This window comes from Antedon bifida, chromosome 1, assembly GCF_963402885.1.
Source record: "Antedon bifida chromosome 1, ecAntBifi1.1, whole genome shotgun sequence".
NCBI lineage: Eukaryota > Metazoa > Echinodermata > Crinoidea > Comatulida > Antedonidae > Antedon > Antedon bifida.
The window spans coordinates 27,415,126-27,431,357 of NC_136226.1; the positions used below are offsets into that span (position 1 = coordinate 27,415,126).

The following is a 16,232-nucleotide window of genomic DNA, read 5'->3' on the forward strand; positions in this document are numbered from 1 at the left end:
TGAATACATTGTATCATCATAGTATTAATTGTAATTTTTAGATTTCAGATGCTGACCACTACATGACCAACTTAGATCGTTTACTTTTCTGGTCGCATTCAATCTACTCACATACCATTGAAAATCAAGTGTCAAACCAGCAACAGTGTTCACCACCTATATTTATTGTTGGCACTCACAGAGAAAGTCTTCCAGGCAATGATGAACAGAGGCAAGCTACTGTGAGTATATTATATATATTTTAATGATATTTTTATAAATATTATTACAGATTATATACAAGTGTTTTTTTCATATTAATATTATTTTTTTGTAGACTGAAGAAAGATTTGGATTAATAAGGAAAGAATTTAGGGGAAAACCTTACGAAGGTCACGTTGTGTTCAAGTACTATGCCATTGATAATAGTATCAGATCACCATTGGATAAATCCATTGTTGAGCTTAGAGATCATATCACAGAGGTAGCTAAGAATGAACCATATATGGGAAAGAAGATGCCATTGAAGTGGTTGAAATTCTTGCATGAAGTTGAAAAATTACGTGCTAAGCATAAACACTCAATTACCTTTAAGCAGGTAAGTATACTAGCTGTGTGTATAGGAAATCCACTAGCGATCAAAGGAAAATAATGTATTTGGCAATTTGTATTAAGCACTTTTGTAATAAAAAGAAGAAAAACTAGATAAAACAAACTAATCTAGTTCCTTCCCAAACTTATGCATTTCATGTTATAAATGTCTATTCAGTTGTTTTGTTTATTAACATTTTAGGTAACCAAACTAGCTTCCAAGTGTCATATCACTAAACAGGATCAATTGTTTGCTATGTTGCATTTTCATCACGACGTCGGAAACATCGTTTATTACGGAGAACGAAACACGCCAAATAGCGACCTCAATGACATCATCATTCTTATACCGCAATGGTTGATTGACATTTTCAAGCTAGTCATCACGGTTAAAGATCCTTCAAAACAAGTATGAAGTTTAGTTCAATTTTTCAATTTCAATTTTTTTTCAATAATTTTGTTTTATTTTCTGTGTTTCAAGTACTGATATTGGTGTGTTGTTTCAGTGCAACATGCATTTGATCATATGTTTTTAGCATAGTAGTATTTCATTAAATATATACTTACAGATCATGCCTGGTAAAAAAAATATGTATTTATTTTGTGACATTACGCGAATGCTTATCAATATCTTGTTATCTTTATACAACAAGTATGAAGTTTAGTTCAATTTTTCAATTTCAATTTTTTTCCATAATTTTTTTTTATTTTCTGTGTTTCAAGTACTGATATTGGTGTGTTGTTTCAGTGCAACATGCATTTGATCATATGTTTTTAGCATTGTAGTATTTCATTAGATATATACTTACAGATCATGCCTGGTAAAATAAAATGTATTTATTTTGTGACATTACGTGAATGCTTATCAATATCTTGTTATCTTTATTTTCAATATGGGTCAAAATATTAAATATGATGACCTCTGTTGCTCTTTTATTTTGCCAAGTATATCCCTCAGAAACTGAGCAGTTAGTTTATTTTTTTTAGTATGCAGAGTTTAGAAGCTCTTGGAGAAAACTTGACGAAGAGGGTCTCCTGGAAGAGAGACTACTTAGACGTATGTGGCAAGACTTTCTTGAGATATTTGAAGCACTGTTACAACTAATGCAGAAATTTGACTTATTATGTGTCAAGACTCCATCTACTCAGGTAAAGACAGGTTGATAGCAGTAGTTCAATTATTATTGTTTTGTTAGTATCAACTTGATTTTTCTAGTTGTTCCTGTATCAATTTACAGAATTGTTTTGAAAAAGCCCAACCAGTATCTGAGCAATATTGGAAACCTTTCTTTAGTCTCATCACAGTTAATTTTAACAAAAATTAATTTCATTATTTGACATTTTTGCAAAAGGTAACAGGTGTTGAAGGCGATCGGCTCTTTTATGTGCCATCACTGCTGAAGAAGAATGAAGGTGACGAAATGGTGTCACTTGATAGACTGACCAAGTCAACGAATACTGCAGTATTCTACGTTGACTTTGATGGTTTCCTACCTGAAGGATTGTACTATCGACTCATAGTTAGAATCGTGCATTGGTCACAACAGAGGTCACGTGATAAAGGATATGATCCTAGACTCTTTTACCAGCAGGTGAAAGTATACATTGATCAGAATCATGATGCAATCATCAGAATCTTGCCTGAAAGAAGATCTTGTATCCAGGTAGGCTAGGAGTGTAGATGAATGTTTTTAAATCCGATGTTGTTTTTAGGACTGAACATCCAAAATTATTTCTTTGGATTCGAAAATCCAATTCAAACATTGCTAATATAGCCTACATGAATATTAGTAGTATGATTAAGAAGCTTCTGCAAATGGAAAAAAATAAACTCTACTTTAGAATGTCACAATAATTAAGTAACTGGCTTCAATATTCAATCCATTCTCTGTGTCATATATTTTGTTTCTATATATTTTTTTGTCTGTATAGGTGGTTATTTACCGACTTAAAGTTGGTGATGAACAGCTTGAACCATCCCCACGTGTCTGCAAAGAGGTGTGTATTGGGTTAAAGCTTCTGTTATATAAATGTTCGGGAGTATAAATTGAAAATGAAAAGTATTTAACAATAAAAAATGTAGACTGCATGTAAAGGCATTTTGTGTGTATGTTAGCTTAAACCAAACAGTAATATATCAATTCATTATCTTGTATTTCTGATTTACAGGTACATAAACTCATTGAAACAAACCTACAGGACATTGGCCACAAATGGATGAAACGTGTTGTTTTTACATTCTGTGTTTTGTGCAACGTTTGTCCAATTGAAAAAATCCACTTGCACAAACTTGAAGAATGCCTAGAGTCAACGCCTCGCTGTGGACCAGATGGTGGAATGGATACTAGCAGAATCAGATGTTTGTTTGGAAAGGAGGAAGAAAATCCAGGTACAAAAAAAAGAAATAATTACCTAGTATCAAAGGAGAAAGTAGCTGGAAAATATAATTTATTGCAACACTTATTCCTTTCCCTTTTTGGATATAAGTCAAAATGTATATATCCAAAATAATAATTAAAAAACAAAACTATAGTTATGTTGTATGATTCCGTTAATAAAAAGAAATGAGAATCTGAGAAAGACTATTCTATACTGTATTTAAATGATATGATACAGTGTCTCATACGTCTTTCAAATTTGAAATCTACAAATCCTTGGTTTAGTTTAGTTTATTCGGTTCACTCAAAACATAACTTTGAAAAAGCACAAGACAACAATATTAATAGAATGAACCGAGGAATAACCCAAGAAAGTTTAAAAGAAAACTTATTTCCATTGGGGTCCTCTATCTTTCCATGATAGAGGCAACACGTGTGACACTGAACTAAATTTATTTATAATACTAGACACATAATGCTATTTATGTGCAGATACAGTACTGATAAGTCAAAAACTACTTCATGAATAAAACAAAAAGTATTTGTATTATTTCAGCATGCGAAGACACGGCACAAGTAAACTCAAATGTTCCACCATTTCTGCGATTTCTTATTGGAGCGTACAAAGACATCACTTCACCTATCCTATCATTTGATATCATGATGCAGATTTGTGTTCGCCTGGACCCTCTACGCTCAGATGAATTTAACGATTGGCGTGGTGTAGCCTGTAAGGTTGGCTATGATTGTTATATCGACTACATGAAGGATATGATGAAAAGTCCTACTATGTGTGTAATGCAAGGATGGTCTGAGCAAGGTTTGTCATTAGATGATTTTAAGAAATGTATGATTGAGATGAATCGTCATGATGTTGTACGTTTAATTGAGGAACATCTTTCAGGTAAAGAAGAATGAGCAAAGTAGAATCAAGGACAAACAATAACACAGTTATGTAGAATCAACTTGAACTTAAATCAAAGACACAGTTTTTCGAAAATTACTTAGATCTTGTTTAAAATAGATGCTTGAATCGAGATACATATTTTTAAAGAATCTTGATATTGAATGATACATATTATATACACAGCTTTAATATTTAAATGTATTGTTCAATGAATTTTATCATACTGAAATAAAACATGAAACTAAGCAACTACTGTACAAATTATAATTTTAATGATAATAATAAAACAAGGTACTGTAAGACAATATACTGAACAATTCAACAAAAGTCATTTTTGTAGACGAAATCAATGAGAGTAACGGCCCTGATTAAGTGAACTTACTTGATCAGACCTTGTAATACCGACACTCATTTACATAACAAACTTTGATTATGATAACTATTAAGTGAAGTGAACTTACTTCTTCAGACCTTAAGATAACGACACTCATTTGCATGAAAAAAATTGATTATGATAACTATTATTTCTTACCCAACATCATGTATATTATCTAAAATGTATAACTTGTCTCAATCAACAATTGTATGCATTATATTTCTATATCAGTTTAAATACGCAAATAGTAAAAATTGTATTTTTTTCTCAAGGATATTATCACCCATTACTATACAGTATTGGTAAGTAATTTAACCAGTTTTTTGTATCTGTAATCTTTCATAACCATTTTCATGTTCTATATGTTTTAATGTGTTCATTCCATTACTTAATTACTGTTCTAATAACTTGACTAAACTGTAAGGTCAGTTGCACTTTCCTCTTTTGTTTCACGAGTAGTTTTTGTACGTCAAAAACTTGTTTTTGTATTTGTTAAATTAAGCAATAGAGTACTCATAACATTTAATCATATTGCTATTACTAAGTACAAGTTCAGTAACCAATATCTTTATAATCAATAGCTTTAGGAAATTCTGAAACTTGTTGCAAAATGTTTAATGTAATATTTACCTTTGAACAATACACATTTTCTTAATCTGCACTTTTTACAGATTTTGTCATTTTTTGTAAATATTTTGCGTGAATGTTTGTAGTTAGGTTGCACCAACGATTTGTCTTTCATTTTACATACCATACGTGTATAATAACCATGCAATTTTCAAATCAATGTTAAAGATGTATTGTCCCCCTGAAAAATAATTGTTAACAAAATTTTTTTTGAATATGCCATATTAATGTAACATAATAGTTATTGGATCGAAAAAAAAATGTATTTACCTGAAAAAAATGTAATTTAAAGCAAAAAATGGCCAAATTGTCTGCCAGACAGTGGGTTTTTGGTTGAATTTAACCATTTATTTAGTCAATTTATAGGTGAAAACATTATTTTTTTAAATTTTTTTTTCTATGGAAGTGATTAACTTTATTAAAACTACAAAATAACATATTCAAAGTCTGATTTAATTAATCTTCATTTTTCATGTTTTTGGGGGACAATACAGTGTTATTGTGTATGAATGAAGGTTAAAAGTAAATACTCAGTTGGCAGCTGAGTTAGTTTTGCTATTTTTTTTTATTAATAATTAGTTAGTATCTAACAATAATTAATTATTTTTTAAGATATTTATCTACTAATCCAATAAAGATTAATTACTTGTGATTTGTTACATTGTTTGTATTATTATGTGTTTTTTTACATGGTTATTTTGCCCCGATCCTATGCCTGAAGTACATATTCTAAGGGCGTAGACTGGATAAGTATGTGAACTAATATAAAGATTAGATTAAATTATTCTTTTCACCTTATACCCCCCGATGTGAACTGAGTGAACGTTCACGTCCTCTCTCTCTTTATTTAAAAGGCTTCCAATCAGCCTCTGAATTTAAAAGGCTTCCAATCAGTTGGATATAGGTAATACTGAGGCAAGCCTCTCTTTGCATCAATGTACACAACATTGTTTTGACAATGAAATTAATCTATATTTGTTTAAATGAGCGGGGAGGCGAGGATTATTAATGAACAATCGTGATTTTGTTGTCACCAAACGTTAGAGGGATACACTTACTCAACCGAGGAATGTTTGTTATGGCGTAAAGGTTTGTTCATTTGCATGTAAACAATACGTAGTCAGATTCATGATACTTTCAACAAGGCGAGTATAAATAAGTCTTTTCTATATGGTTACAATCGGAAATTAGTGAAAACACGAAAATAAACAAAGTCAAGGTACGAAAAAGTTTGTGAAATAAGTCGTATTTAAGTTGTATTCGACATAAGCTTTCATTTCATAATATTTTCTCCCTACACTCACTAAGAAACAATCGGCCATTACTGTGGGTAAACATCACAGAATCGACTCGAATAAAGTATATACTGTAATCGACAACTGTGTGGACGAATTGAACCAAAACGGTTGTTATAACTTGTATTTTGTCAATGCTTGATCAACCGATACTACAAGATAACTCCAATAAAGAATTTATTGGTTTTGTCTGCCTTGTTTATTTCTCGAATGCACTCTCTATATGATACTGCATCCCTCTACTCATTGGTTTGAGTTCGTTTGATTTAGTGACTTAATCTTGGTTTTATTCATGTTTGTTATATCTTTCTGTCAGTCAATTGTCTTGTTAGACTGATCACACAAGGATTAACGTGTCTTATACATAGGCCTAGGTTTTCTGTCTTCTTGCGTGATCAACAAATATATACAGTTTTTTTCTTGGAAAATAAGATTCCAGGTAAGTATTTTATTATCCTCATACCAAAGTGTATTCAATGATCTTGTTACTTTGCCATTTAATTTTCAAAATTATGCAAGTATATTTAAATGTTGTTATTATGAGCATGCTTATTGCTAAAAACAAAAAATGACAGTTGATACTATCCACACGCATTGAGAGAAAAATAGCAAAAGTCAGCCATTACGATTGGTAAAACGTGACAGTTTCTCTGACTCAAAAGACGATTGAAACGACCATATGTGTAGTATGCAAAAAAAAAACCCCACACCAGTTGTTGTACAGTAACTTTATCAATGCTAAATCAACCATGCAATATCAATAGGCAATTGCAAAACGCAACTAGTATTTGAATAAGTTAGGCAAATTGTCATAGAGTTGCATTCATTGTATCTGCCTTCTTGTTCATTTCCAGTGAAATATATACACGCATATTCGTGTATTTGTTTAATAGGTTCATTGTATAAGATTGTTACTGGATTTCTCATGATATTTTTGAAGTGATTTTTCTATAATTATCTGTTTGCGCGTAGTATTCCTGTACGAGACGTATGTTGTCTTCCTGTTCAATCCTCTCCATACGGTTTGACTTTTTGGATTGATAAAGTTTGTAATGGGCAAGTGACCTTTACAGTTACTTTTTCTGGCTGGTCATTATGCCATCGTTCCTACTGTTATTTGGATATGCTCTTTATAAATAATAGGACAAGTATGCTAATAATTATTATGAAAAGGTATTTGGTGTGCAATGTTAACACAGGGTTTCGTGTGAGCCAGATACAGCCTAGCGTCATTAGTGCCGTCAAATGGGCCTGCGTTTATGTACAATAACCGTTTTTTCTGTATTTTTTAAAGCTGTAGCTCAATCGTGGGCCGTAATTCATGGCATCAAATGTTTACACTGAAAAGAAAAAAGGAAGGTAATAATATTGTGATCAATAATATATCTATTATCTTGATCATGTTATATTATCTAATAATATATATCTAAGGTCTATTATCCTTTATAATTTAAAAATAATTAATTGATATTCAGAAATTGAATTTATTTGGAAATTGTATTATCAGTAATTATAGTTACTAGAGGGTGAGTGTACGTTTTCTGTCGAAAATTATTGTTATTGAAATTGCTTGACATTCGTACAACTAAACCTACTCAGTTTCACAGTGTCTTAGATGATTAATATCATTTTAAAGTATAGTATTATTATTCAAAGTGATTTTTTATTGGGGACGTTTTGGGCGTTTATTCAATAAATACTATCCTAATAATTAATACATTATTTAATTTAAACATCTTTTGAAACTAACTTCCGCGACAGAGTGGGCCGTTTCGAGAAGGAAGACGTTTTAGACGGCTTGCAACATGGGCAGACGTATCCCGGTCCTAACAGGACACAGATAGCCCACAGTTATTCCTGCCAGCTTACTCAATAAAACTCGGCTATCGGAATTTCACTCGATTTTAAACAAAAGGTCTTATCATCAGATCTTGCTATGTAATTTTATAATACTATTCCCCACAATATACTCCGATGCTTTACGGCGTATATTTAACTGGATCTTTATTAATTTGCAGTATAATTTTTATTTTTTAACTACTGTACCTTCACACGCGCGGTCCGATCCAAAAGTAAACAAAAAACTAAAATGGATATAGCTACTAACGGCCAACTTAGTTGAAACCAGGAAGTTGCAAGGTGAACACCCGTGAACGGTGAACTCATCGTGAACCCGGAAATTACTTGAACCGCGCACAATTGAAGTTGAATTGAAAATCTACCTATGAAATCAGAAATGTGGTGTTAAAGCTCAGGTACAGGCATGAATTTTAAATATAATATTTGGTTAATTGTACATAAATCAAATATTTGTAACAGAAATCAAGACAAAAAAACATGAATTTCTCTTAATATGGCCAAATACAAAATTTGGCAAAATTCTTCCATAAAAACCAGGAAGACTTTTTTTCAGTTAGGTAGTTAACCTAATGTAATAACATGTCTGGTGACTCCCTATAAGGTGAAAAAAGATGGTGGATATGCGGTGGATAATTTTTGCTATAGCATGAAAATAAAAAGCTGAAGTTGAATAAAAATACCAGAAATGTAATATTCAAGTTATATTACCTATGTTTAGTTATCTGATAACATTTTTTACCACACTGTTTATTTTTCATAGCTTTTTAAAATGCCTCTCTATTTACAAAATTTGTGTACAAAAGAATAGAGATTTTACTGTGTAATTTGAACTATCCCCCCACTGATAAGAAAGTGCTTATTTTCAACAAGCTCGTGTAACACAAATAAAATCCCAAAAATTATGAAACATAGGGGAAACTATAGATCGATAATTATTGGAATGTATGAGCAATAGAAATTTTTTTCCCGCACCTGGCCTTTAAAACCCTTTATAATATCTTGCTAAGAAATATGGAACAATATTTTAATAGTGGAAACTAATGTTATCAAATCTACGTTTCGCGGTACATCTGAGATAGATAAGGTAGGTAACCAAGGCGGAGATTTGTCCCGAAGTTTTTCCATTGTGCTCGCCTATGTCAGAATTAACCATAATTTATATATAGATGACGTATTGTAATACATCCAAACAATGTAAACAAATGTGTTGCTACCATTTACACATCGTCAAAATGTTAATTATAAATATAGAATAAGACAAAGAAAAATGATTAATTTGATGAATAAAAGAAAAATGATGGTTATTCAGACTTATGTAAACATGTTAATTAAACTTAATACTTTTTTTACAGTGAAATCTTGACAGACGAGACTGAGTTAGAGTAAGTATAAACTTAAACTAAGTTTTCAATTTAATAATTAAAATCATGAATTTAAACAATGCATAACTATTCTGGCATTATTGATGTCAACATGTTTAATTAGCCTTAATACTCTTTTTAAAGAACTGACGGATATAAACATAAACTTATTATCTAAGCACATGGAATTTAATTTTAACACTTCGTAGAACATTTTTAATAGTACACATGAATGGACTTATCAAATAAAAATTGCAGTATAGAAAACTACTTGTGCTATTTTGATTTACATTTCGGTCTTTCAAATAAATGTAATAATTTAAAAAAAGTTAATATATTATTACTTTTTAAAAACACAACACGTATCGAAGGAGTTAGCTTTAAAAGACAACTTGACCGAGGACCATATTTTTACAACGTATTAGGGATGTACATATGATTTCAGAACAATCGCGAGATTAAGGATATCGTCGCACGCGCTCGCCGTACAGCCGTTTTCACTGTTGTTAACATACAAGATAGATTGGTACCGTCACTTCAATTGCTAATTTGACCTGTATTAGGCTTAAATATTCCAAAATGTTTAGTCTGGTGTTTTGAAGAAACACTTCAATATCCAGATAGGCAAAAGAAACAAGAAAAAAATTCAACATTTATATTTTTTACGATTTATTTAAAAAGTGTGTTTACTAGAAATGTTCGCGCTTTGTGAGACTTAAAATATGGTCCTCGGTCAAGTTGTCCTTTAATGCCTCGCTATTGGAAACATAGTAAGTTAATCAAGATAAAATATTCTGTAAAATATGAGGGAAAGAAAAGAAACCCCGGATAATAGGATAAACAAGTACTAAGAAGAATTTACATTACTTATGTAAGCTTACTAATAAAACCTTAATAATTTGTTACAGTAAATGGAGTAGACAGCGAGAGTAAGTATAAACATAATTATCTGTATATTAATGCTATGCTAAAATGTGAAATGTATTACGCAACAGTAACAATTCAATTATTTCACGAGCACAAAGAATAATACATGTTTTACAAAACAATTGAAAAACAATGAAGTATAATGAAATTTAAATTTAATGGATTTTTATAATATAATTATGGTCAAGACAAAGCATAACAAAATCAAAATTGCATTTCTACACATCAGAAATTGGGTAGTGAATTCCTTATATTTTTAGAAAACATGACTACATATAGAATGATCAGGTTTTTAATAATAATAGAGCAGTATATTGCAGAATTATTAAGACATTAATATTATGTAAGCTTACTATTAAATCTTAATTATTTTACAGAGAACAGAGAAGAAAGAGAGAGTAAGTATAAACATACTCTTTCTAATGGTCTGCCATGCTAAAACGTGATATTGATTACGTAATACTTTAAAGTACACTGTATAATGAAATATAATTTATGAATGGGCTTGTATTAGGACCAAGACAAAGTATAACAAAATAAAGATTTCATTTCTTACACCTCCAGGAATTGTGTATAAGCCAACTGTATAAACTAACTTAATATCTATTTACAAAAACAATATAGTTACCTACTACTTCTAAAATAATAATAAATCAAATGTTTTCAGCCTAAATGCCTCACTTTCAATCAATCAATAATCAACATTTTTATTCCATATTTAAAAAAAACATATACAAATACAATAAAAATGATAATGGAATGGGATACGAAATAAGCACAAGTGTTTTTCAAACATGTAACCCTAGCAAACACTAGTACCAAAAAAGCTTAACTTAAATATTTTTATTGATATAATGTTGCTTCAATCTCTGCTTAAACAAACTTAATGTGGGGGATTGTTTCATATAATAATGTTACATTATTCCAAATATGTGTTCTTGATAAGATATACATTGTTTTAGTTGTGGACAATAGTTTGACCTGTTTCTATAATTATGGAACGCCGGGCCAAATCAGTGATTAAATGATGCTGTTAATAGATTATTTTTATATCTGTGCATCAATATAGCAGCATGGTTGCTAATAAATATTAGAGCAGCTAATTAACTATTCATACATTGTTTATGTCTACATACTATTGATTTTTTTATTTATTTTTTTACAGAGAAGTGAGACAGGAAAAGTAAGTAGAATATTGCTTTTACTATCCAATAACATGACCATATAGAATAATCAGGTTTTTAGTCGCGTGGACGCGACTCTATAGTTCACTATGTCGGCCTGTCTGTCTGTCTGTCTGTCTGTCGGTCTGTCGGTCTGTCTGTGTGTCGGTCTGTCTGTGTGTCGGTCTGCCTGTCGGTCCGGTATCACTATGCATTGTAGCACGCGACTTAATGGCTGTTGGCCTTGTTAATAATAATAGAGCAGGACATTTTGTGGAGAATTATTAAGACATTAATATTTATGTAAGCTTACTATTAAATCTTAATTATTTTACAGAGAACAGAGAAGAAAGAAAGAGTAAGAATAAACATACTATTGCTAATGGTTTGCCATGCTAATATGTAAAATGTGTTATGCAACATTTTAAATTACAAGTAGTATAATGAAATATAATTGTCATTTACTGTAGTAAATTGTACCTTTAAAATAATTTTAAATTTATTTTTGTTCTAAGTTCATGACATATTTTTAAATCATAATAAAGTCAAGGTTTAGTTTAAATGCACCATTATTGAAAAAATATAAGAAAAACTTATAATAACGGGTAAAGTTAAAAAAAATTAAGACAATTTATAATTATGTATGTTTAATATAACGTAATGAATATGAATACTTGTTTATTTTATAGAAAATGGGAAAGACTACGAGAGTAAGTATATTTACACGATATAGTAATTTACCATGTGAAATGTGAAATTTGTTACGAAACACGAATGAAATTAAAAGTATGTATGTTTTACTATTAAGACATAAGGTTTAAATAAATCACTAACAAAACTTAATATTTTTTGACAGAGAAACAAGTAGACTGTTAGAGTAAGTATATATATATATATATTATTTAATCTTTTGTCTTTAGACTTTGTGGCCAAGGATTGCCAATAGTAAATTAATCACTGTCCTATCAGATAGGTGGTAATCCCCTTGATACAGGGCTATTTTGTGAACCAGTTCACCGAGGTAACCCCCTACTCTTCTCGAAAAATGAAGTGGGTTCTAATTGGTAAAAATAATAGGTAAGACATCATTTTTAAAATGCAAAAGTCATATAATACGTATAGTAAAATGAATACAATGTAAATTTTATAATTTAGTGACACCAGGTGAAAATGCATACGTACACTTAATGGAGAAAGAGTAATTAATGGGAGACACCAACTAAAGAGGAAACAATCGTAGTAGTAGTAGTTCAAAATAAAAGAGACACACTTTTTTCACTTTATAGGGTGAAGTTTTGGTCAGTGACTGATGAACTTTCAAGTGAAATTAAAGTGAATGATTTGCAGATGCTGAAGGTCGCCCTATATGACATAATCAACAACAAAAAGGAATTAAAAGCAGCTTCAGCTAATAGTTTGTTCAGACTATTACATTCAGAGGGTTACGTTGAAATTAGTTGGTTTGTGGAAGTTGATTGTGATCTGCTATTTGAATTATTTGAGTTAACAGAACTTCAAAGACTATCGCAAATATTATCCAAGAACTATCGTAAGCAGAAGCAGACAAATAAAATCACAGGTTACAGACGAATGCTAGTTAAACTTGGCAAATCATTAAATACTCAACAAGTTGAAATCCTTGCGAAGCTCTACAATATTAGAAAAGGTGATTCAAAAAGTGCGTGGAATTTAATTAGCAGATTGACTCAAGGCAAAATTGAAGACACTATAGAATCGTTGACGGCATTTGAAGCACTTCTGAAAGACAAACAAGATTTGAATCATCTTACTATTGTAAAATCATTTGGTAAGTATATTTTTTTTAGCTGCATCGTTCTATTTCAATCAGAATATCTTACCCTGGGCCAACTTTTATTGCTCTGTTTTTTTTTGGTTTATGAATTTTTTTAATAAAAAAAATGAAACAGTCATGATATCATATATGGAAATGTACACAATTCATTTCTAGCGTGGCTCTAGTCTTACAATACAATTACAATTGTAATATTTGATTTTAGACAAATAATATAATAATATATAATAATATTTGTTTTGTTTCAGTGCAACAGAAAAAACTGAATGATGGTAAGAATAGTAGCTAAGCAGTAAATGTTTACATTCAATAATTATCTAATGAAAATAGTGCCTGATAACATTTGGATGTATATATTTTTATACTTTCATTTATTTTTTGCTACGCTTTTTATATTTTTTATAAAAAGGAGTTAAGTTATGTTTCTTATATTTTTCTAGAAACTCTCTGTCTAAGTTCATACATGTACTGCATATCTAAAAAATCTGAAACCACACAAATGTAATTCTTAACCAAGTAGTGCATGTGTATTTACATAATGTATGTCTTTTAAACATAATAATAGTTCCTCTTGAGGTGTTGGCAAGAGGGCAGGAGGCTAATGATGCATTCCTTGATGCCATACAAGAAGGCAGCAAACCTATGTACCAAACACGTCTAATGCTTGTAGGACAAGAGCGTGTTGGTAAAACCAGTCTAACCAAAGCACTCATTGGTCAACCGTAAGGACTGTATTTAGGTCTACATTTTTATTTGCATTATATGTGCCTTAAAGTTCCTATTGAGGTGTTGGCAAGAGGGCAGGAGGCTAATGATGCATTTCTTGATGCCATACAAGAATGCAGCAAACCTATATACCAAACACGTCTAATGCTTGTAGGACAAGAGCGTGTTGGACACCTACGAAATTGGGCGAAGATCCTTAACGTCTGAGGCATGACCAACCTTCGGGACTAGTACAATGGTAGAAATCTTCCATGTTTTGGCAAATATTCAAATATTTATAATATATACAAATTTAAGTAACAGTGCATCTGATTAAACAAAATAAAAGCTTGTATAATAGGTCACGGACCTAATAAACCAAATATGTTAACAGCGTGTTCTTTTCCTACACTGTATTGTTAAAATCTGTTGAATGACTTTTGTATTGCTTGAAATAACATGTTGAAGGTTTGTGTCATAAATGTGTTTAAGTTGTAATATGTAGTAGAATGTGTTTCAGATATAATAGTACTTGTAACATTTATTTAGATTTGATGCTACTGAGGACGTGACTGATGGAATTAAAGCATCATTGTCATGCACAATTAGTGTTAAGCATACTACTAACTGGAAACCAAATCAAATTAAAGGTATAGTACATTCATATTCAGAAACAAATATCTTAAATTAAAAATTGAAATTTCAAACAAGTACGGATATGTAAGTAAGTCTAGTGGATTAAGGAAGTTTCAAAGGGTAATCATTACTGTAGGTAAACAATATTTGTATTCATTTTTTATTTAAAAACATATTTATACAGGATAACATACTAATGTAAATGTAATGTTTAACTTAATAAAGTAATGAGGTTCGGTTTGCTTTGAAATATGGTCCTGTTCGTATAAAGTGAGACGCTAAACTACAGTACAGGTATAATGAAAATAAAATAGAAAATGAAAATTATAAAAATGAATCTTCTATTCAACTATACTGTAAAACTATAATAAAAAGTTGTATTGTGTTTCAAACCATTCCACCTGAAACAATTAGTGAACTATTCATGAGCATTCATTTAGTTGTTAAGGAGGATTAATGTTGAGATTTTCCTAAAAGATCCATGTCAAAAACCATTTCAATTTTATTACTTACATGTATATATTTTGTCCATTTTAACACGTTATAGCATAACCTCTGAGTTTTTTTTAATAATTTGTTTAAACATTTAATAAGATTCTTGCAGCTTCTGTAACCTCAGTAGTTTCTCAAAACAGAATGCAGAATTCGGTTGTACGTTTATAGAGTAAATTTAAGAACGTTTTACTGAGTGTCTCCGCTAATTTTGTATTTAATTGGCGTATAATAAGGAGCATTCTAGTTTCACGGATTTGAATTCCTGGGTAACTTAACTACTTGATTCATGTCACTTGGGTATTCAGAGATACAGAAGAGCGTAAAGTAACTAGCTAACCATTCATAGTGACAATGTATGCAAAGATTTAACATTACATTACTTATATTCGCAGCAAAGAATGAAGTACGACAAGAATATATAAGAGCTCTTGCAGAAAAAATCGTAACAGACATTTTGAAGGATAAACGAGAGAATCAACATGAGGTTAGAACAATGTGATTACGATTATTAAATGTAAACAATGCTTGTATCATTATGTTATCTGTTGTATTTATGCTAATTATTTTTATGCCATTGTTTGCAATATTATACAGAAGTTAATGCACCATGGAAATGCAAAACAAGAAAATAAAGAAGTTGGCAGTGTTGCTGAGCCAGAGGAAGATAATCCAATAACGTATTTAACTTCCTCACATGAAGGTATGAAAACTCGATTAATACAATACCATGTTTTAAAGTCCATCTCGTTACATTACATATTGAAGAACAAAGAAATAACAACATTTACGATGGTTGGGAGGGGGGGGAGGGTGGGTGGGTTCAATGGCATCAACACACGGAACTGTTGGTAGGTAGAATTGCAATACGGATTTTGAATTTTTTTTCCTTACTGGGAGTCCTTATTATTAGTACTCTGTCTTGTAGTACTTGATTTTATTCTGGTAGGATTGTATTTAAATTATTATTGCATGTTGTTGCTGCTGTTGTTTTTTTTGTTGTTGTTGTTGCTGTTTTTTGTTATTGTTTTCTTCGGCGTTGTCACTAACCAATTGTAAAGAGTTATAACTATTTTTCCAAATATTATTTCTCATTTCTCATACGATATTTATTAAATATTA

General features: G+C 30.7%; 2 protein-coding genes and 1 long non-coding RNA gene across 4 annotated transcripts in view; all 3 read left to right on the forward strand.

The window, feature by feature from the left end:
* The window catches only part of LOC144848035 (uncharacterized), a 108,505-nt gene extending 102,988 nt beyond the window's left edge, over nucleotides 1-5,517 (forward strand). The window contains exons 18-25 of the mRNA XM_078704705.1: nucleotides 42-221; nucleotides 317-577; nucleotides 773-979; nucleotides 1,558-1,719; nucleotides 1,923-2,234; nucleotides 2,503-2,568; nucleotides 2,740-2,959; nucleotides 3,505-5,517. Coding sequence (XP_078560831.1) covers nucleotides 42-221; nucleotides 317-577; nucleotides 773-979; nucleotides 1,558-1,719; nucleotides 1,923-2,234; nucleotides 2,503-2,568; nucleotides 2,740-2,959; nucleotides 3,505-3,866 — 1,770 coding nt within the window. The 3' untranslated portion in view covers nucleotides 3,867-5,517. The remainder of the gene's footprint in view (nucleotides 1-41; nucleotides 222-316; nucleotides 578-772; nucleotides 980-1,557; nucleotides 1,720-1,922; nucleotides 2,235-2,502; nucleotides 2,569-2,739; nucleotides 2,960-3,504) is intronic.
* Nucleotides 5,518-7,894: 2,377 nt separating this feature from the next.
* On the forward strand, nucleotides 7,895-11,899 carry LOC144848778 (uncharacterized). The gene is made up of 6 exons (XR_013613920.1): nucleotides 7,895-8,068; nucleotides 9,366-9,395; nucleotides 10,283-10,303; nucleotides 10,679-10,699; nucleotides 11,467-11,484; nucleotides 11,802-11,899. It is a non-coding gene; the product is annotated as an uncharacterized LOC144848778 (long non-coding RNA).
* A 106-nt stretch (nucleotides 11,900-12,005) lies between these two features.
* The window catches only part of LOC144847997 (uncharacterized), a 120,744-nt gene continuing 116,517 nt past the window's right edge, over nucleotides 12,006-16,232 (forward strand). Inside the window, exons 1-5 of one of the 2 annotated variants that reach the window (XM_078704650.1) lie at nucleotides 12,006-12,174; nucleotides 12,321-12,341; nucleotides 12,751-13,271; nucleotides 13,526-13,549; nucleotides 13,843-13,999. In XM_078704650.1, the coding sequence (XP_078560776.1) occupies nucleotides 12,125-12,174; nucleotides 12,321-12,341; nucleotides 12,751-13,271; nucleotides 13,526-13,549; nucleotides 13,843-13,999 (773 nt within the window). In that variant the 5' untranslated portion in view covers nucleotides 12,006-12,124. Of the gene's footprint in view, nucleotides 12,175-12,320; nucleotides 12,342-12,396; nucleotides 12,542-12,750; nucleotides 13,272-13,525; nucleotides 13,550-13,842; nucleotides 14,000-16,232 lie in introns of those variants that run through there. The other variant, XM_078704657.1, reaches the window with a different exon arrangement.